Source organism: Mangifera indica, chromosome 17 (assembly GCF_011075055.1).
Source record: "Mangifera indica cultivar Alphonso chromosome 17, CATAS_Mindica_2.1, whole genome shotgun sequence".
Classification (NCBI taxonomy): Eukaryota; Viridiplantae; Streptophyta; class Magnoliopsida; order Sapindales; family Anacardiaceae; genus Mangifera; species Mangifera indica.
The window spans coordinates 3,430,497-3,452,948 of NC_058153.1; the positions used below are offsets into that span (position 1 = coordinate 3,430,497).

At 28.1% G+C, this 22,452-nt stretch overlaps 1 protein-coding gene across 1 annotated transcript; it reads left to right on the forward strand.

The window, feature by feature from the left end:
* The first annotated feature begins 15,265 nt into the window (after positions 1-15,265).
* On the forward strand, positions 15,266-16,824 carry LOC123200160 (zinc finger CCCH domain-containing protein 20-like). Its single transcript, XM_044615305.1, has one exon. The coding sequence runs from the start codon at positions 15,329-15,331 to the stop codon at positions 16,391-16,393; it is 1,065 nt and encodes a 354-aa protein (XP_044471240.1). The 5' UTR covers positions 15,266-15,328; the 3' UTR covers positions 16,394-16,824.
* Positions 16,825-22,452: the final 5,628 nt, after the last annotated feature.

The window sequence follows — 22,452 nt, forward strand, 5'->3', positions numbered from 1 at the left end:
CAAGATGGGAGGATCGAAGATATTGCAAGGATGTCTCACCCCTAAAGATTTTTACGTTTTTTTTCAATATCCATATGACTATAATATGTATAATGATTAAATAATATTATATATACGTATTTTTTATACATATTTTTGATATATAAATTATGTATCATTATAAGATTAGATGTTACTTTATCTTTAATTTCAAATTATTTAATTATATAATGACATATTATTTATATACTAAAATTGTGTATGTATAATTATATTCATATTAATATTGCAAATTTTGAAAAAAAAATATTAATAATAGAAAAACTACAAAGGTTAATGTGTTGAAAAGAATTGATGTATTATTTGTAAACATTGATGGAAAAAATAATTATAAGATATCTTAATTTCTGAAAAAAAAAAAAAAAAGAGTATTTCTTATATCATTTTTGTATAACAAACAACACACATTTTCTTCCTAATTCCATTCAAATCTTCTTCTTCTTTATACTTACATTTTACCCCTTTTTCTTTCTTGGAGTAATGCCATCACTGAAAAAATTTATTATATAGACATGTAACTTGTAAGAGATTCCAATCCAAGAAATATTTCTCGATTTCATGACATATTCACCCTGTGTTTATAAATTTTGCAGAGAAGTTAAAAATTTAATTTTAAAATATTGCTATAAAAAATTTAAATTTAAATTTTTTAGAAAGATAGACATGTGAGATTATTATAAAAATAAATTATTTAGAATATGATTTTAGTATAATTATCATATGTATAATAAAATTTGATAAATATAAATAATTATTATATTTCATTAACGGTAATAAAATAATATTAATTTATTGTTTTATTTAAAAGTTTTCGAATTTAATTATTTAAAAATATTCGTGTTAATTGTGTTATTAATTGAAAGTACAGGTATTTTAATCTTAAAAAATTAATAAATACAATTATCTTAATATCATATTATAAGATATATATCATATATTATAGGATATTAATATTCAGTGATAATAGAGAAAAATATATATATATTATATGTTTTTTTAATGCTTATGGACTTGTCTATCTTTCACTTCTCTCTTGACATTTATACGGCTCGATTCAAGTTGAATTGAGCTTCAGCTCAACTCAATTTGCAATAATTGAGCTCGAGTTAGGGCTCATTTCAAGCTCAAGTTTAAGTTTTAACTAACTCGTTATTAAAATGTTGTTTTAATAAATATTGGTCAAAACGACATCGTGTTGTATCAAAATATTTAGTTTACGAGTTTGACAAGCAGCACAAGCTCGTTTGGGGCTGGTTCAGTTTGAATCCAACCCTATTTATAGATCAATAATCTTTCCATCTGTTCCATCATAATATCAATATAATTATGTGTATAAATAATATATATAATTTTATATACAAACAATAATATATCATCACATGATTGAATATTATTTTATCTTTAATTTTAAATGATTTAATTATATAGTAATATTTATTATTTATACAAAAAAAAAAATTATATATTATTTGAACTGATAACACAATTGCCATCATATTCACGACGCCGCTGTCATAAACAGCTTGTAAATACCAACACTTTTGCATACTGCATTACACACACGTGAGTATATTTGAATCTGAAAACAATTTTCATAGATTAAACTTAAAATCTGAACCTAGACATGGCCCAAATCACAAGGGTGTTTGTACATTTAATGAAGCCAGCTCAGACTAATGAGAGGGCTTACAAGAAGCAAAAACTCGGGCTCCGGAGAGAGCCCATTACATTTCAGCGATTAGGCAATACCCTGATGGGCCTAGAGTTCAAGGCTGAAGTTTCAGATACACTACATCTCACTCAGCATAAGAATAGAGACGACAATTCCGATCTCTAAATCAGGTCCACAGCCCACCCCTCCCCAAACTGCGGAAAAATTTTCCAATAAAAATAAGGATAGAAACGGAGATAAATGTATCTCTGACATGTCTCTTCCTCAATTTATCCCCTCCTTTATACATCTCTTAAACGTATATATATTGAATTACATTTAATGTTTTTTTATTATTACAAATATACTCAAATACTAATGAATATTTTATTAGTTTTTAGCAGAGATGAGAAAGGAAAGAGGAGGGGAGAGGACGAGGAGAAAAAATTTTCTTACAAAGAAATAATAAGAATTTTTTGTTTTTCTTGTATCAAAAATAGACAGAGACAGAGAAAGATTTTCTCTACAAGGACAAAGATAGGATTAGAATATTTATCCCCCGCCTAAGACATTTGTATAAGAATGTGCAATTGAGCCTACAAATCAGAGATATAGTAAGGTAGAAAATTATTGAATTAATTATGTAGTTGAATAAAATATTGGGAACATGAAAAGGTGAATTAATTTGTAGTAGCTAGTAGCTTAAGTTGAATCAATACCCTTCATCAAGGAGTTAATCATTTATCAAATTAGAGAAAAGATAGCTTTAAAATATCCACTCCCCCCATCACTTGGGTCCCAAAAAACATCCCAATCCAAAAGTGTCACTCATGATAGTGAAATTATATATGTATCGAAAATCTATTTTTTTTATATTATATTATATATTATGTATTTTAAAAAATAAATAATAAAATATTAATAAAATTATAATTAGTACTATATCATTTTAAAAAAATCACAAAAACCCTTAAAATTTTTATATAGACTTTACGATATATATATATTTTCAAAGACATATCATTTTGTATTGATAATATGTATCGTATGTATGATATATTCACTATATCATATTAATTTGAAATATCTTATAATATATATCATTTTTTTCTTATATCATATTGTATAATAAAATACTAATAATTATAGTATCTTTTTATAATTAAATTCCAAAAATTAAAAAAAGGCAAAAAAATTCAACCATTGATTTAAAAAAACAAACACACACAAAAAAAAAAAAAAAAAAAAAAAAAACAGCATCTATCAAACATCCATCTCAATTAATGTCAAACCTAGGACACACATTGCCAAATGCCAACCTAAAAGAGATACTTATTCATGATTGTGACAATCGAATGGTGCCAAATCTTTCACTAATTGCTTTTCTCATTTCTTGCCGATCTCAAATGTTCAACCTCAGTATTATTTCCATGTCTCTTGTCATATGTTAGTCATTCAGTTGGAATTTAACTGCTCAAATTATATATATATTATTGTTTAATGTGAAATGGATGCGATAAAGTTTATTTATTTGTTAAAATGGACCAACTTTTTCTACGATTTATTTGTCAAATAACATGCATCTATTTTAAATATATAAATAAAATAAATATTTATATATATATTATTATTAAAATAAAATTCAAACTAAGTTTATTTAAACTTAAACTCAACTAAAACGAACTTGAAATAAGTTTAGCTTAAGCACTCTTGAATTTGAAAATATTTTTTAGTTTGAACTTTAGAGTGCTTAGTTCATCAAGCTTGCGAGTTTTAAAAATTTGATATAAAACGATATTGTTTTGACTAATATGAATTAAAATGACATTGTTTTAGTAATGAACTAAACTAAAAACTTTATTCGAACTGGAGTTAGGTTCTTTTAAAATAAGTTGAACTTGAGTTTCTTTAAAATGAGCTCATATAATTCGGGCTGAGTTTGAACTCCAATTCAGTTCAACTCAACCCCCTTCCTCATATTGACAATGACAGATATTAGGGTATTTATCGACTAATTAACTGTTGACATTTCTATATGAGAATGAACAATTGAACCTGCAAATCAGAGTTATAGGAAGGTAAGAAATGATTGAATTAATCAGCTGGTTGGATAAAATATTGGGATCATAAAATGGTAAATTAATCTGTAGTAGCTTAAATTGAATCAATACCCTCCATCAAGGACTTAATCATTTATCAAATTAGAGAAAAGATACCTTTAAAAGATCCTCTTCCCCCTTCACTTTGGGTGCCAATAAACATTCCATTCCAAAAGTGTCTCTCATATTAATCGAATTGTATACATATCATATATTAAAAATTTAATTTTTTATTACATATTATATATTATATTGTATCATATGTTATACTTTTAAAAAAATAAAAAAATAAAAAAATTTATATACACTTTTACTTTATTTTTCTTTTTAAAAGTGTAATATTCTATATTGATAACATATATTATATTATAGAATATTGATAACTATCATGTCACTCTCAATTTAAGTTTAGATAAATGAAAAAGTGGCAAAAAAATTCAACCATCATTTGAAAAAAAAAAAAAAGGATCTATCAAACATCCATCTCAATTGATATCAAACCTAGGACGCACGCTAATTTCTTTTCTCATTTCTTATTGATCTCAAATATTCAACATCAATTCAAGTGGAATATATATATATAGATAGAGAGAGAGAGAGAGAGAGAGAGAGATTATTTATTTGTTACAATGAACCAATTTATTCAATTATTTATTTATCAAATAAATATATATTTACTTTAAATACATAAATAGATAAATATTTATATATAATATCATTAAAGTCAAATTTATTTAAATTTGAATTTAAATTTAACTCAAATTAGTTCAAAATATACTTAGTTTAAGTTTTATGGTATTCAAACTCATAAGCTAAAAAATTTAATATAAAATAATATCGTTTTAATAAATATATACTAAAATAAAATTATTTTAATAATGAATTAAGATAAAAGCTCAAACTCGAGCTAAATTAGAACTCAAATTCAAATTTAGCTCTTCAAATATAATTTAATCTTGATATAATTAAATATTATTTTACTTTTAAATTATATAATAATATTTTTATTTATTTATTTATATATTCAAAATATATAGATATAATTTTGTCCGGCTTCTAGTTAAATTGATGAATCATGCTAAATAACATATTTAAAGCTGATTCCTGCAATCTTTTTTTTGTTTTTTTAAAGTTGAAATAAGATCCTTTTTCTATTTTCTATAGAATCGTAGTGCAAGGCTGTCAATATCAGATTGTTCTCACTGTTCAATTTGTCAGCCCCCTCTGGACTTCATCTCATTGTATTCATAATCAAACAGAATATTACTCTAATAAAAAAGCATAGTTTAGTCTAATTAGTAATCAAATCAATTGATTGATAGTTGGATTAATTAATTATTAAAAAATAATATTTTAAATAATTTATTATTAAATATATAATTAAAAATATTTTTTATTAAAATAAATTTAATTTAATATTATATATGTTGAAAATTGATCAATGAGATGAGATTTTAGATTCAATTAATAATAAATTTTTTATAAAAATATTATTTTTATATTAACTAGATTAGATACGGTCTCTTACGTGATCTAATAAGATGTGACTCAAACAGTTTAACTCACTTGACAACAATTTAACTCCGTAAAATAATTTTTAAATAAACTAAAATCGTTTTGAATATTGAGTTTCAATTCAGCCAATCAAATCAGTTGGTCCAATCCAATTTTTAGAAGCATGTGTCATCTTCCATAATGGGGCAAAAGTGGGCCCAACCGGGCCCAACCATTCCCCAACCGGGTTAATTGTATTTCCTGTGGCCTCATTTTTTTTTTTTTTTTTTTTAAAGTTAAGTTTTTTTAATGACAGTTATTAATAACAGCTATTCAAAGTTGGATCCAGTGAGAATTGTGGTTGAAGCTGTGGAAATATTCATAAGGGAAAATTGTGATCTCATAATTGTTGATATCAGTGGATGCCATTGACATGAAGCTGTCCTTCTTGAAGAAATGCAATGCAAGCACTTTCTCAAGTTCAAAGTGGTATTGACTATAAGAGTTAATAAAACTAGTAAAATATTAGAATTTTCAGAAAAATTATCTAAATTTGAGTCTCTATAATATTTGTAAAATTCTAACTTATCGGGTATAATGATTGTATATCCAAGATTTATGCATCCAATTAATTCAGATAAAATTTTTTAGTTTTAAAAAAGAAAAGTAAAATCGTAGTGTATTGTGCTAATTGGTTACCTTTATATCTTACATATACTTGTTTGCATCGATAACTGTGTATCTAAAATTTATCCGTTCAACTAATTCAGGCGAAATTCCCTGGTCAAAAAAAGAAAAAAAGTGGCATAGTATTAGTGTGTTGTGCTAATTTAATGCCTTCTTATCATGCATGTACTCGTTTACATCAGTGCTAATATTTCCTTTGCACCAAGCTGGATGTTCCAGAAACCATATCTTACTGTTTTTGTTGCGGACAATAGTATTGGTCAAGTTCTCTTTTATCATGCTCAAGCATTAATTCATTCAAACTGTTGTTGTGGGTTTTCCGGCGGCGGCAAGACGTCGTCCACCTATTTGCTCTGCCTATGTCAAACCAAATTGTCCTTCCCTCGCTTTGGCGAAACCGAAACATCAACTTCTTGTTACATCGTCCTCACCCGCCACATCAAACCAACTGTGACTTGGTTGGATCTTTTGGATCCTATCAAGTCGCGATGCTTGGTCTTGCCATCGTGTGAAGGATTACCTGTTTTCTTCCATATTGTTTTTCACATAATTGTCCATCTCTAAGATTTGTATCTTTTGGCGACACCCAGACAAAGGCAGAACTCTCCTGCTTTCTCAGAGACAAATAAACATTAAACAATCGATTTTTATGAGATTCAATTAAAAAGTTCAATAATTTACAGTCTACAGTGTTATTATTACCTCAATAACTTGCTCCTCTCTAGACTTTGGCATTATTGAAGAGTAAAACCCCACGTTTAATAAAAATAATATAAGTGAGTCATATATAAATATGATATATTAGACTTTAGCATAAATCAATTGATTTTGTGTAATATAGGTTTCAATCTCTACACTTATAAACTCAATATATTTTTATATGATATTAAAGTCTAAAACCAAATGGGTAGATCTAAAATATTTCGATATGATATTAGAGTTCAAAATTAAATGGTAGGCCCAATATATTTCAATATGACAATAATGTCTAAAACCAAATGAATAGACCTAATATATTCTTATATAGTATTAAAATCTAAAACCAAATAGATGGACTTAACAACCGAAAGTGATCTGGGCTTAATAGTCTAATTTCTCTTTTAAGACTTAAGTTTCGTTTTTACCTTATAATTTATCAAACCAAATGGGTGAACTAACAGTCTAAAGTGATCTAAACCTGACATTCTAATTCCTCTCTTAAGACTTAAGTTTCGCTTTCACTTTAAAAATCATCAAGATCTTCTAGATCTCAAGAATATTCGCAGTTCCTTGGTAATATTATAGATTGTTACATTCACTCCGCCTCAATTTTCCCATTTCATTGAATTTAGATGCACGCCCATTTACTTTATAACATGATTTTCATGAACTTTGAAAAATTTTCCCACTAATCAATACAACATCCTCCACTTTCAAAAGTTGCCCAAAACAGATAACAATATTTCAATGAAAATCTCCCAAATTCAATGGTAGTAATAGGCATTAAAGGCTACTAGATTTTTTACAAAATTAAAGTTTACTTTAGGGACAAAATTATTATCATCCCTTTGTATTCACGTGAAGGGGTAGTCATGTTCAGTTGCTTTGCATGCAATGCAGGGCAATAAACAGTCGTTTATCTTAGTTAATTGGAATGTAATAGCCAAACCTTATATTTGATTTTACGTAATTGTCAATATTAACAACACGAATGACAAGGCCATATCTAAAAAGAACGGCTAATCCCTATCTTAGCTTTGGTCAATCTTTGAATGTTGTAGCCGGCAACATTGAAAAAATTGGATTCCCATTAAGTAGTTTGAATGATAAAAATAAAAATGATAGAGAGACTATAAGTTTAAGTTTTCTCTAATGATATATCAAAATCAAACTTTTGATTTACTTGATTTAGTGGTTTTACGATCAATCACTAGATTCGATATTTATCCTGTTCGATATAATTAATTCAACTCTAAAAAGATTATCTAACTTGAGCGAGATTCGTAGTTGTAAAAAAGAAAAGTATTGAAAAATGAGTAAACCCTAATTACATTCAAATTTCGTATGAATTAGGTAAACTAGAGCCCCCAATTTAGCAAAAGTAAATTAATACTACCCCTCAATATGAAGGATGTTTCACTTGCTCCCTAGTATAAGTGGAGGAAAATTAAATAATCCCCTATTTTTTTAAGAATGTTTACACTTACCCTCTAGTGTACATGCGCTTAGGTCTATAATAGAAATTATACACAAATTCCATACAAATTAGGCTAATTGAATCCCTAATTTTGCAAAGGTAAATTACAATCAGACCGTTTTCACAACGATTGTTTCACTTACACCTAGTATACTTAAAGGAAAGTTATACAACCCCACTCTTACTGAAGAACATATAAACTTACCCTAGTGTATCCTAACTATGGTCCACACGAGATTGCATGCGAATGGCATAAAAATTACACAAACTAGATCCTCTAGTTTGATGTTTCCTAATTTCACGTAATATGTTATAGGCTGAATTTTTCTGATCTACCTATGTGACATCCCTGATGTGTCGTCTCAAAGATCAGTCTTGCATGCACTCACATTTTGGCTTAGAATCACTGATTTTGTCTTGCCTTGAACTTATCAGGGAAGTAGTTCTAGCTCCCAATTAGTTTGTAAAGGGTTGGTTTAGTTCTCTCTTCAATTCGTTACCATAGCAATATTTAGGGCTAGATTCGAGCCGAGTCGAGCTTGGCTCGGCTCGGTTTTTTTATGGCCGACTCGGCTGGAATTCAGCTCGGCTCATTTACGGCTCAGTTCGGCTCGTTTTTTATATCAAAACGACATCGTTTTGTATATATATAAATCAAAAAGACGTCATTTTGTATAAAAAAATTTTAAAAAAATCAGCCCAGCCAAGCCAACCCCAGCCAGCTCGAGCTCGATCGAGCTGAGCCGAGAGCTGGAAGACTAAATCTATCAAATTCGATTTATCAACCTCAACCTGAAACCCTAGTTTTTTCAAAAACATTTAATAATTATGTAACACAAGTTTTTTTTTTTTTAGTAAAATGTATACAATTTAGAAAAGAAAAATCACAATGAACCTGTTACTCATTTTGTAATTATTAAATGTTTAAAATAGTGAATAGAACAAAATAAAGCATTGACCAACAATGAGCAACAACGAAGAAGAGCAGTCAAATCTTCAAATACACACTTTATCTTTGATGCTTTATTAGATTTGCTGAATGTGGTCAGATTTTGGCCAAAAACAAAGTTAGAGAGGTTGAAACTATTTTTTGAAACGAAAGAGATCAATTTCGAACAAAGCGGCGATTATATAAAATAATAGATGTAGTTATTTTTTTACAAACTCTTTCAAAAGCAATGTTATTTTAATTAATATTTGGTGGCCAAATCACTAATTTCAACCCAAACTATAATAAAATGATTTTTTTCATCTTATAGTTTAATAAAATTCATTTATACCCTTATTATTTACTTCTATTCATGAAAAAACATCTATTAAATATGATAGTATAATGGTAATTTTACTTAGTTTTAATAAATATTCCCTTACTCCTCATTTTTCTTCGCCTGTTGTTTTCCTCCTCCTCTTTTTATTCTTTTTCGTCCTCCTTTCTTTCAATTCCTTTACGGCTTTATTTCTTTGAGCTTTACTTGAGTCAGATTATTCCATTGGACAAGAATCAATTACTCTAAATAGAATAAACTCCAGATTCAAAGATTCTTTTTCCTCTTTCTGCTACATCATCTCTTTCTTCCTCCATTTTTTTGCCGACGCTTTGTTCTCTTAGATCTACCACAGTGCCATTTTGTTTTCCTTCTCTGTAGCTCTGAACTGACTTGAATCAGTCACTTCATATCTTTGGCATCGACCGTAAAAAAGTGTCAATTTTGTTTCTGATTTGACTCCTCGCTCGATTCTAATTGCCTTTACAAGTCACATCCTCTACCATTACAAAAAAGGTCAACAAATCCGCGGTCACTCTCAAAAGGTTCTATTTGTAACCAATTCAAGACTACAATTTCAATAGAACAGTAGCCCATTTGAACGCACAAGCAATTCTTTCAGAAACGATGAAATTTTGGAGGCGGAGGCGGAGGTGGAGACGGTGAACTTGATTTTGTGTGTGGGTGATAGACTGTTGGCGGTGGAAGAATGTGTCGGCGCAAAAGATGAGGTATGTAATCATGGGGAGAAGATGAAATAAAAACAATATAATCAGATTTAAAATTAGTTTAAAGTATTTTTTATTATTTTGATAAAAAATTAAGATAAATTAATAATTAATAATTGTATTCAGTATATAATATAATTATTCTATTTCAATCGGATTTTTGGTTATCTTCTTATTAAAAAAAACACTAAAAAGAGAGAAAGTATATTGTTAATAATGGGTTGACGATCCATTGAAATAAATTATTGAGGAAAACAATTGGTAAAAAAGTAATAGTAAATTTGTTGAATGTAAATATAATATTTTAAAGTTTGAAAAAAAATTATTAATTTTAAAATATAAATATTTTAAATAATTAAGTTGAAAAAATAATTTTTAAAAATTGTGATTAAAATTAAAAAAGGGATAAAATTTTTTTAAATAGAAATTTTAAATTATAATTTTAATCTTATTTCAAAAACAAAATTTATCAAATAAGTAATTAAGTTTTCCGAATTTAATACTAAACCTTCGGAGGGAAGAAATCTTGTGACCTAAAATAAATTAAATAATTGAATGAGATAAAGAGACTTCAAATTTCACCGATCTCTAAACAATAAAGACAAGGAGATAAAGCCACGTATTGAATATAAAAATATGGCAGTGAAGGGCACTGTTCGGTCAAAGAAGTAAAAGAGGGGCACGTCAGATAGTCCGTACAAAATGGATCATATGGGGAAGATTTTTTAGTACGACGAGATCTGATGTGTCGCTTTAGACATGTGTCTTGTAATTTTGCATTTGTGGTTGTGGAATCGCCTCAACCGCTCATCCTTTCACTGTTCACGTGACCCCATCATTACCCATCTATTTAGACATGTCAACAGTAATAAGTTGGCCGAGCTTATCCGAATGATATTAAAAAATAATCCTTTATGATATAATTAAATAATTTTAAATTAATAAAATATTATTATTAAAATAATAATTATATTTTTATATTAATAATTATTATTTTTTAATTCTTAATGAATAAATACTTAAATTTTTCGAAGTGGGTAAAGATATTTAAATTTATAATAAACTAAACCTTTGGATGGGTATAAATCTTTTTGGCCTAAATTAATTTGTGAAGGTACCATCGAGAAGAGGGATGTGGACAGACAGGGAAGGGAAATACTTTTGGAGACAAGTGTACCTAAAACGCGGATGGTCGCACATTCTGAGACCATTAACTTAATATTTTTCACTGTGGGCTCCGTACACATTAAGTCACACAATCTTATCCCAATCCCATTTATTATGTTTATCAACTTTGGTGGATCCCTAGGTGGAATCTCCAATTGTCACAGATTTTGATGTATTCCTTCAAAATCTTACACCCTACATTTTCTTTTTCATTTAATGATTTTCTATATGGGTGCTTTGGTAGGTAGTCATAATGTGCAGAACATTTATCCCTCCCTAGCGGATCTAGGGATGTATACTAATCGGTTTTATATAATTTTAATATTTTTTAAATTAAATTAAAAAATAATTAAAATCAAATTAAAATAATATGACTTAGTCTTATGATCAGATGTAATGTGTAAGATTTACTTCTACAGGAACAAAATATAATAATCAATCTTAATTCTGCAAAGTTTACGTAAATCTTAAAATATATTAAAATAAAATTCTTTAGATTATAAAAATATTTAATATGTTATAAAATTTGAAACTCTAAGGCTGCTAAAATTACTTTGTTTTGAAGTGATAAGCTTCCTTCCTTGAAACCTTCGTGAATGATACTCTTTATTTGGTAAAATTGTTATGTTATGGATTTAAACAGGAATTTAGCTCTTAAGTTATTAAATTTCATTAAATATCTAATAAATTTTAATATTCATATTAATATTTTTATTTAAATTATAACTTTTGAGTGTATTAAATTTATATTTATTTAAGGATAGAAACGTGATGAGAAGACGAATCGACTTTTTTATCTTTGAATGCAACTGAATTATAAGATGAAGGAGAGTTCATTCATCTTCTTTTTCATCTCACTATTCAACCAAATTCAAAGAGAGAGAACACCAACCTCGTGGTAGGAGAGAGAGAGAGCGAGGGTCTATAGGTCGATTCCAATCATTGAAGAAACAAGGGAAAAAATTTCAAATCTTAAGAGAACGGAAAATATAATTTTTTAAACTTTTTGATTAAAAAAATTGTTAGTTTTTAAAATTAAATAGAGAAATAAGATATAATTTTATTTTTTTAATATTATTAGTTAAATAATAATTTTATTCTTAGATTTAATAATTTTTTTATTTTAAAAATTAATAAATAAATATTTGAGTTTGTAAAACTTAGCCAGTAAAAGTGTGTGAATACACTAAAACGCCTTGGGTGGGAATAAGTCTTTTGGCCTAAACAAAAACTATTGAATTGACAGATGTTAATTGGGAAAGCTCTCTTCATTCTATAAATAGAACAAATACATAAGTGGTGGAATTCCAATTTCCATCTATGTAGTCATCGTAGTGCTTGAAATTTTTCTTGCTCAAAGTAAAGAAGGACCAGCCGCTAATCACGGTCAATAATACTTTAGAATCATAGTCTATATTGAATTTGGAAAGAAAAGGGTTCATATTTTAATTCCAATTTCAATGATATTAATTGTAATGGAAATGTTACAAAATTTTTCGAATAATATTATATATATTTTTTAATTATATAATTGATATATTATTATGTGATTTAACATAATTTGATTATTAATTTTAAATTATCTTATGATATAATGATAAATAAAATATGTATTTAATTATATATTTAAAATAATTTTATTTAATATTTTTATATTATAATTATTATAATATAATTAAATAATTTTAAAATAAAAGTAAATAGTCAAGTACACAGAAAATTTCCACCAATGATGGTAGCAAAGTTAACGTGTTGCAAGGAAAGGGGTCAATTACTGTTAAGTTAGGTAAGGGTGCAGTCGAGACTGCCAGGTGTTTGGAGCAAAACTCCTCCATCGTTTGTGGCATACTCTTACATTAATGTACACGTGTATCACACTTGCAGATATAATTTGAATAGTAAACGAAAGAAATTTATATATAAAAAAAATATAAATATAAATTTTTTTATAATATATTAAAATCAAAATTTTGATTTATTTAATTAAATAATTATAAAAAATATACACGTGTATCATTCCATATTTTTAATAAATGAATAATAAATAGTATGCTTTGATTTTCATTATTCAACATGGAATTCACACAAGTTTTTAACAAAGTCTGTTGAAAATCATTTGTGGTAGATGTTAAAGGTGGTATGATTCTGATAAAGTTTTATTATAAAAATGAAAAATAATTAGATATAAATGGTTATTATATTTAATAAAAATTAATAAATATAAATAATTATTTTACTTAATTAAAAATAAAAAATTATTTTATTTATGAATAATGAAATAATTTAATTTTAAAGAGAGAGAAGGTCGTTGAATGATTAGAATAGTGAAGCATAATTTGGCGAGACAATTGGGAAGGACAAAACTTATTATGGAGTTGTAAAATCAAAGGAAATTGGATGTGACATTCCATTTGTAAGTGCTAATAAAAATCAATTGCAAATTATTATTCCTTGCAGTGAAATTCCTGTAATATTTCCTAAACAGGAATATTTTATTTTCTAAATATATAAGTTTGTTTGTCGAGAATATTTAAAGGTTGTTTTGATAATTTAATTTTTATTATTTTATTTAATTTATAAAATAATAAATAATTTATTATTATTAATAATGATATAATAGATAATATAAAAAATAATAATTTGATTATTTTTTTACCTTAAGTATTAAAAGATTATTATAATAATCTTAATCTTAATTAAATTTTTATGATAAAATTATCCTAAATTTTTAATTAAAATAATAAGTAATTTAAAAAATATTTTTTTTACATATATTAGTCTTTTATATAATAAATAAAATAATATATTAATATAATTTTATTATTTATGATTAAATATAATAATTATTTATGCATATTAATTTTATTAAATATAATAATAAATTTATATCCAATAATTTTTAAAATAATCTTTTAATTTTAGTAATAAAATATTTCTTAAATCAAATGTCTCCTAAAAATTATATTCAATGTTCATAAAACATTATTTTTAAGCAAAGCCTTTTTTTTCACATTGAAATATTCAATAAACCTCCTCTGTAATAATTTAAGGCTAAAAGCTTATTCTCACCCAAGATTCAGTCTAAGTCCAATATTTTGAGGTGTTAGTATAATATTTAAATATTAAAAAATAATTATTAATTTTAAAACATGAAAATCTTAAATAATAGTGGTAAAAAAATAATTTTTTAAAATTAAAGTGAGAAATTAAGATAATTTTTTTAAAAATAAAATTTTTAAACAATAAATTTACTCTTAATAATAACAATAAAATTTAATAAATGAATAAATATTTGAAATTTTAAAATTGAATAGATGAAAGTTTGAAAATGCCCTAAATTTTAGTGGAAATAAGTCTTTTGGCCATAAGTTAATTGCAAAATTAATTGTTCCATTAGAAGATGTATGTGACATTTACATTTAGATAATCCCATGTGTTATTATATCAAATATTGATACAAATTCAAATATAAAAGTGAAATAAAATATTGTTTATTAATATAATTTTATAAATAAAATTATATGTATAATTTTATATATAAATAATAAAATATTATTAAAAATTATAAATGTTTTAATAAATTATTTATTTATTAATTTGTATAAATCATCGTATATCTTTTTTGGCAAAGAATTTGTCTTCTTAGACTTATTGATTTCATCTTTATCCTGCGCATTTATATTTTCACCGACTTTGGTAAGCAGAATAAATATTCCAAGCCGACAATTTTAGAACGACGCTCTGTGACACAACGATTTTCTCACGTTAGAATCAAAATTTGCCACACGGCGACCTTCCTAGCCCACACAATAACAGCCTTGTAAAACAAACTTTTCCCTCTGTTTCAAGTTTTTAACCGCAGTACAAAAAGCCACTCCTAGGTGAATGCTTAACCATGATTAAAATTTAACTTAACTACAGTTAAACTGCACTTCCTTACTCTTTATAAACACAAGCAAAGCCGGCTTGTGTTTCCTTAAACAACAGCATCGACAACCGAAAATCAAAAAAACAAACTGAAAATGATGGTCGGAGAGCGCCACCGTCTGAATCCGACAGTCCACGTCCCGCCATGGCCTCCACTTCAAGATCCAACGTCTGATGTCATCTGTCTCCACTCCAATGCAAGCAGCTTCTCTGATGTCAACTGCCCGTACTATCTACAGGAAGCCTTAGCTGCACTCCAACCTTTTCTGCCGACTAAGGATCCGGATTTGGATTCGGATACCGATATTTTAGGTCTGGATGCTGACTCTCCCGTGGACGCTAACTCATGCGATCATTTTCGCATGTTTGAGTTCAAGGTGAGGAAGTGTGCACGTGGCAGGTCTCATGACTGGACGGAATGTCCGTATGCTCATCCAGGGGAGAAGGCACGACGGCGTGACCCGAGAAAGTATCACTATTCGGGTGCGGCGTGCCCCGAGTTTCGTAGGGGAAGCTGTAAGAAAGGTGACTCCTGTGAGTTCGCTCACGGTGTGTTCGAGTGCTGGCTTCATCCGGCTCGTTACCGAACTCAGCCATGCAAAGACGGACTGGGTTGTCGGAGGCGGGTTTGTTTCTTTGCCCATACACCAGAGCAGCTTAGAATTTTACCTCAGATGAGCCCGGGAAGTATTGATACTTCTTCCTGTGCCCAGACGCTGTCGTTTTTGTCCTCTCCAGAGTCTATTTCTCCTCCTATGAGTCCATCTCTGAGTCGGTCAGTAGGCTCGAGTTCAATGAGTGAATTGGTGCCGTCCCTCAAGAATCTGCAGTTGGGAAAGGTGAAGTCTTTGCCATCTTCATGGAATATTCATATGGGTGGTTCTCCCGGGTACGGATCTCCGCGCGGGTCCAGGATCCGCCCCAACTGTTTTAGCCTTCCTTCAACGCCGACCCGACCCGGAAGGTGTTACTGGGATCCGTCCGAAAATTTGTGCGAGGACGAGCCTGTGATGGAGAGGGTTGAGTCAGGGAGGGATTTGCGTGCAAGGATGTTTCAGAAATTGTGCGAGGAAAATTCTCTGGAACGGGTCGATCTGTATCCATATAATGGGGCTCCTGATGTTGATTGGGTATCCGACTTGGTGAATGGTGCAAACTGATCTGATTTCTTTCCTGAATCATCATTTCGGGTTTTAAGTCGGTAGGCTTTCGGGTTTCCTCTTATGTGAATAGTACCTGAAAAAGAAGAGGAATAGAAAGGTGAATAATTTTGGAGGCAACAGATTGAAGATGGTGTAAATATTATTATAAATTATTAGAAGCTATGGTTGAAGGTCTCATTTTTGTAAAATTTTCTGGGAAGCTCAGAAGACTAATTTGAAGGGAAGAAATTGCATAGGTAAAGGACTTCGATGATCCGACGTTGTTTTCGGCTGTTATTATTAATATTATTAATATTATTATCATCAAATTCTCGCTGATCTTAATTATTGTTCAAGTTAAAACTTGAGAAGCATGTATGGTGTTGTTCATGTAAGCTCAATTTCAATTTGTATGAATGTAATTTTAAAAATATTATATTTTTTCTTTATTTGTATGCCAAAGGACTTACTTTTTTGAATTCCTGAAATGGAATCTATTCATTATTAAAAATTTAAGTATTTATTTGTGGGTAATTAAAATTAATTATTTTTAAAAAATAAATTAAAAATAATAAAATGTTATTTTTTTAAATAAAAGATTAATAATTTTGTTTAGTATTAAATTTTAATGTGTTATATTTTTTAAAATTTTTTTTTCTTTTTTGGTGTTATTATTAATCAGTTTCTTTTTCTCTTTCGTTTTTTTAGTATTGTTTTTGTCAATGGATAAGAATGATTTATTTTAGTTTAAAGATTGAGATAATATTTTCATTTGGAGATGATCTTAAAAAATAAGAGAAAGAGGCAAATGGATTTGTGATAACATTGAAAAAAGAAAGGGGGAGAGAAATCCTCTAGTGAAGTGATGATGTCAAAAAAAAAAAGGAAAAAATATTTTAAAATTTAATTAAAAAATAATATTAATCGATTATATTAATTTTAATTATTTATAAGGTAATGTTAAAGAACCATGGCCCATGAGTGGGAATTAGTCTTTCAGCGTTATTTTTATTTTGAAATATAACTAAAATTATTAATAAAAATATACCATTTTTATCATTTTTTAGCTTTAAAAGGGATAACTTATTTGAGCAAAATTTGAAAAATGGTCAATCCACCCTTATGATTAAAATATTTTACCCTTCCAACACGGAACATCATGCGCACTCAAAAGTCGTTCAATCTATTTGCTAATAAAAGGTTGAATTACGTCCTTTTTGACTAGGGACGGCACAGGCGGATCCTCCACCGTTGGATTACTTTTTTTCTCATTTTCACAAAGACTATCTAAAGCTGCAACTGAGGGAGAGGTGATAGACCTGACCTGATGGCGGCAGATGGATTTAGACGTGTATATTATTATTAGGGCTAAAGTACTATGTCCCACCCAGGTTTTACTTTAATCTCAAAAAACACTGCATGACAGTTAAAAACTCTAAATACATATTTATGAGTTAACTTTTGTTAAAATTATTGGTTAAATAAAGGGGTAAAATTATTATTTTTTCTAAATCTTAAAACCTTAAAAATTTAAAATATTTTCTTTTTAGGATTAAGTTTATAGAAAGTGATATTTTTCCCCCTTTTAAGTTTTTTGATAAACTATTACGGCTCTCTTTCTCTTGACGATAACTCTCCTTTCAACATCTTTACTTCATCCGAAGCCCTCTCTCTGACTAAATTTTATTTGGGCGATGAAGACGTTGTCGTTTGGATGACAACAATGCATCTAGAGTAAGGTTAGACATTGAAGAAGACGAACCTCGGTCTAAACACGTCGTCATCATACACACAAAAGGGTTTCGTCTAGATAAAAAAATCTAGTCAGCTAGAAAATTTTAAAAAAATGGAAAAATATCACTTTTCAAAATTTAATCCTAGATAAAGAAATATTAGTTTTTCAAATTAAGAGAAAAAATATTATAAATTTTTAGGGTTTTAAGATTTAGGAGAAAAATGATTATTTTACCTTTCTTTTTAATAAAAAATTTTAACAAAAATAAATCGATAAACAAGTGTTTAAAATTTTCAACTATTGTAAGTAAGTTTTTGAGATTGAATTAAAATTTGATTGGAAAATAGTCCTTTGCCCTTATCATTATTATTACTATTACTGTTCCTTAAAAAAAATTAACTTTATGTTTTTTTAATAAAAAATAAACCTAAGGCTACTTGGATTTACATGTATTATCCTTAATTAGCAGGTACACGAACAATATACAAATATATAAAAGAAAATTATATAGATATAAATATAATAAATGATAATAAAAAATATATTTATAAAAAAAATAGTCATAAAATTTGAATATAAATAAGACAAAAATATGTATATATAGATTTAATATGATATATTACCAATAATACGTATTTAAAAATACGATAATATCAATCATAATTTTAATATTTTTTATAAATTTTCTAGTTAAAATCAATATAATAATCATGATTTTATGAATTTCTTATCAAATCATCACTAAAATATTATGATTTATCAATATTTGTGTTAAAAAAATTAAACATGTATGAAAGATCCATAAAATACTTTCATAGTGGTGTTGAAAATATAAAATTAAAATATAATATGAGATATTTTTATTATTTGAAAATTAATAAAAAATTAAAAACGTTTAAAATGGTAAAAATAAACATTTCATATATTTTTGGTTCAAAAATTTAAAACAACATGTTTAATACACGAATTAAACATTAAGAATATATTTTTATAGTGATTATGTACAGTCTTTAGGGTTGGATCTGAACTGAGTTGGCTCAGGCAAAAAAGTCAGCTCAGTTCAATTCAGCTCAGTTTAAATTCGTTTATTTTGAATATGAACCGAATTCGAGTTAAAAGATTTCAGTTGTTTTAAAATCGACCCAAACTTGAGTTATAAAGAGTTTGACTCGTGAGCTGGATGAATGGTTCAATTCAGTTCAAACTTGACTCTTGACTTGATTTGAATTATGTTAAATAATTATTAAATGATATCGTTTTATTAATGAACTATGAATTCATACCACGAATTTAAATAATAAATTTAAGTTAAACTCAATTTGAATTTAGATCGAATCATTTTTATTCAAACTAAACTTGAATCACATTTATTATTGACTCTACAAATTTGAATCAAACTTGATCAAAGGGATGTTTAACCTTAGTTCGATTTGTATTCGCCCTTAACTGTCTCTCATCGGCCAAGTCATTTATGAACGTTCTAGTTACTCCTTATAGCACTTTACTTGCATAATTCAAACAAGGTAATTGTTATGTCATCCTCAAACAATTTGAAGGTTATGGGCCATGGCATGGCCCCCATGCTTCAATCTTGAATTCTCGGACGGTTGTGTGCAAATTTATGAATGTCTCTTTATATTAAAAACCTATTTTTTCCATTTAAAGCGACATTGCTGGCTGGTTCAACCGACGACATGGCTTTCTAACTTCCAAGGCAAGTCATATGGTCAGTCTTTAACTCATTTAATTGGATTCCTCTATAAGTACAAACTACTTGAATTCATGGATGGTTGTGTTTTTTTTTTTTTTTTCATTTTCATTGTCTTCTAAATTATTTAAACAACTTAAACGACGCCGTATCTTTCAATAAGTTTTTTCAGTTGACCTTAAAATGAAAGACTACAGTTAACAAAATATGAGACAATCAACTCCTAAAACATTTATTAATCTAGGTAATACATAAATCATACTTTATTAACACCATTAACTGAAATAAGTTAATAAAAAGACAAAATTGTCATTTTACATAGAGCATAATAGGTAGAAACAATGTCATCGGATGTTTTATTACTCCTTTTCAACTTCGTTTTCACATGATAAATTATTAATTAAATGACTTGTTGTGTAATTCCTCTACAAATCCTTAAGAGTTTAATTGAAACATGTGAAGATGACGTTAATTCATCATCAGAGGATGAAAACGATGTCGTTGAAACACGTTATGAAGAAAGATATGGAAGTAAATGAAATATAAAATATAACAAATACAAGGAAGATCTGTTGGAGAGGATGATAGAAGACAATGAGAAGATGACGGATATGATGACACAATTATGATTTGAGAGAGGAAAGAAATGCATATGAAGAAAGGATTTCGTAAAAGGTTGATTTGTTGATATGAGAAATCACACAAATGTGATGACGTAATTATCTGTAAATGTTATACGAGAATTACGATGAAATTGTGACAAAAAATTTACGTGTGAAAAATGAAAAGTAATAGAATAATTTTATAAGAGAGAGTTTTTGATAATGATTCGGTTGCTTAAGCAAAATTTACGCTATGTTGTTACTACTTTTCTCTATTTTACACAATGTGTTCACATTAAACTATCACAAAGAATACTTTTAAGAGACTTTAAGAAGAATTTTAAAGGGAATTTAGGGAATATCTCTCTCGCTTAAAGAATAATTGAAAAAAATTCAAAAGAAGAATCCTTTGCCTTGACTTTTCTAATGGTTTTTGTACCTAAGTAAAATAGGACTTCATCATCACAAAGGGTCACGTAGTCCTTAAAGGTTTTCTTTGGTTTCCGTGTCTATCTGATTGAAGAGATAAGTGTTGTAATTAAAGTTGGATTTGAAACAAGCTTATTTGAATTCGAAATGAATTTTACTCAAACGAGCTTAAAACAAACTTAGAGAAAACAATCACGAATGAGATTAAAATATAAAAAACAAATGCAAACCCAAACTCGAACAAAGTCATACTCAGCGTACGAGCCAAGCATGGCTTGCTTTAAGATTATTCAGAACTAAACCATGTTGCTTACAAGACAAAGGGAAATTCCCTCTTTCATTGGAAATTGTTTTCGTGTTGTTCAATAAAATTTACGGACCAAACCAATAAACATTGGAAATTATTGAACCAATAAATATTGAAAATTATTAAACAAACAAATAAACCTACGTCATCCCAAATTTGACCTATAAACCAATAAAGCAAGGTGCAATCCCTTCTTCCATGGAAACCCCCAATATACATTGGAAATTATTTTCTTTGTTTTTCAACATTAGAAATTATTTATTGAACAAACCAATAAACCCACGCCATTTGAAAATTGACCAGCAAACCAATAAAGCAGCTGCAATCCCTTCTTCCTTGGAAATCCACAATAAACATTGGAAATTATTTTCTCCATTCGTTGCAATCCATTTTAGTTTCTTCTGATTGAAGTCTTTAGCGTTTCAGACTTTAGTTCCTCTTCTGACGTTTCTCCAACAAGTTTCTTCTCTTTGAAAGTCTCCAGTGTTTTAGACTTCAGTTCCTCCTCTCATGTTTCTCTAGCAAGTTTCTCCGCTATTTCTGTAGCAACCTTTAATTGTTCGACAATGTCAACAAAAACTCGTGTATTGTGCAAGTTGATCATAAACTCTTGATCTATGAAAAGAGTCGAACATGAACAAGTATTTTCCATGGCTTAGCAAGCCCTAGCTGAGCCAGAAGCTCACCCAAATGCAAACGAGCCAACTCTTGCTCGAATTTGGCTTGACTCATACCTACCCCTAGTTGTAACACCCCTATCCAAAATATTACACTCCATAAAAAAATTTTACTTTCACTTAGACTTAATAATGGTCATACATCCTTGAATGTCATCACTATTGTTCATTCAATGAATGAGACATTATTCATCATCTTCTTCCTTATGAATGAATGGCTATTTCACACACCTTCATTTGCGTCTATAATTCTAATTTTTGAATTTCAACATTCGTCACTACACCTTGAATCATGAAATCTTAATCTCAAGGTACCTATGCCATGAATAATTTGCCATTATCATTTTTTTTTTCTCAAACATATACATCCATTGAATTTTCACAGCGATGATTCTATGTGCGATTCTCTAACTTCATTACTTCTCATCAAGTATTTTCATTTTGGTTTGTCATATAGTCGACCACAATCAATATTTTAAAACACATTATAGACAAAACATGCTATTTTCACCCGTAAATCATATAAAAAATCGTCCTGAGCTTAACAATTAGGTTAACCTTTGGTTGGGTCATAGCGGTCGAATAAAGCAGAATTTCTTAAGGTGAAACCTTGTCAAAA

What these genes read in the sequence shown, in the direction of transcription:
- LOC123200160 (XM_044615305.1), top strand. Translation starts at nt 15,329, where the DNA reads ATGATGGTCGGAGAGCGCCACCGTCTGAATCCGACAGTCCACGTCCCG.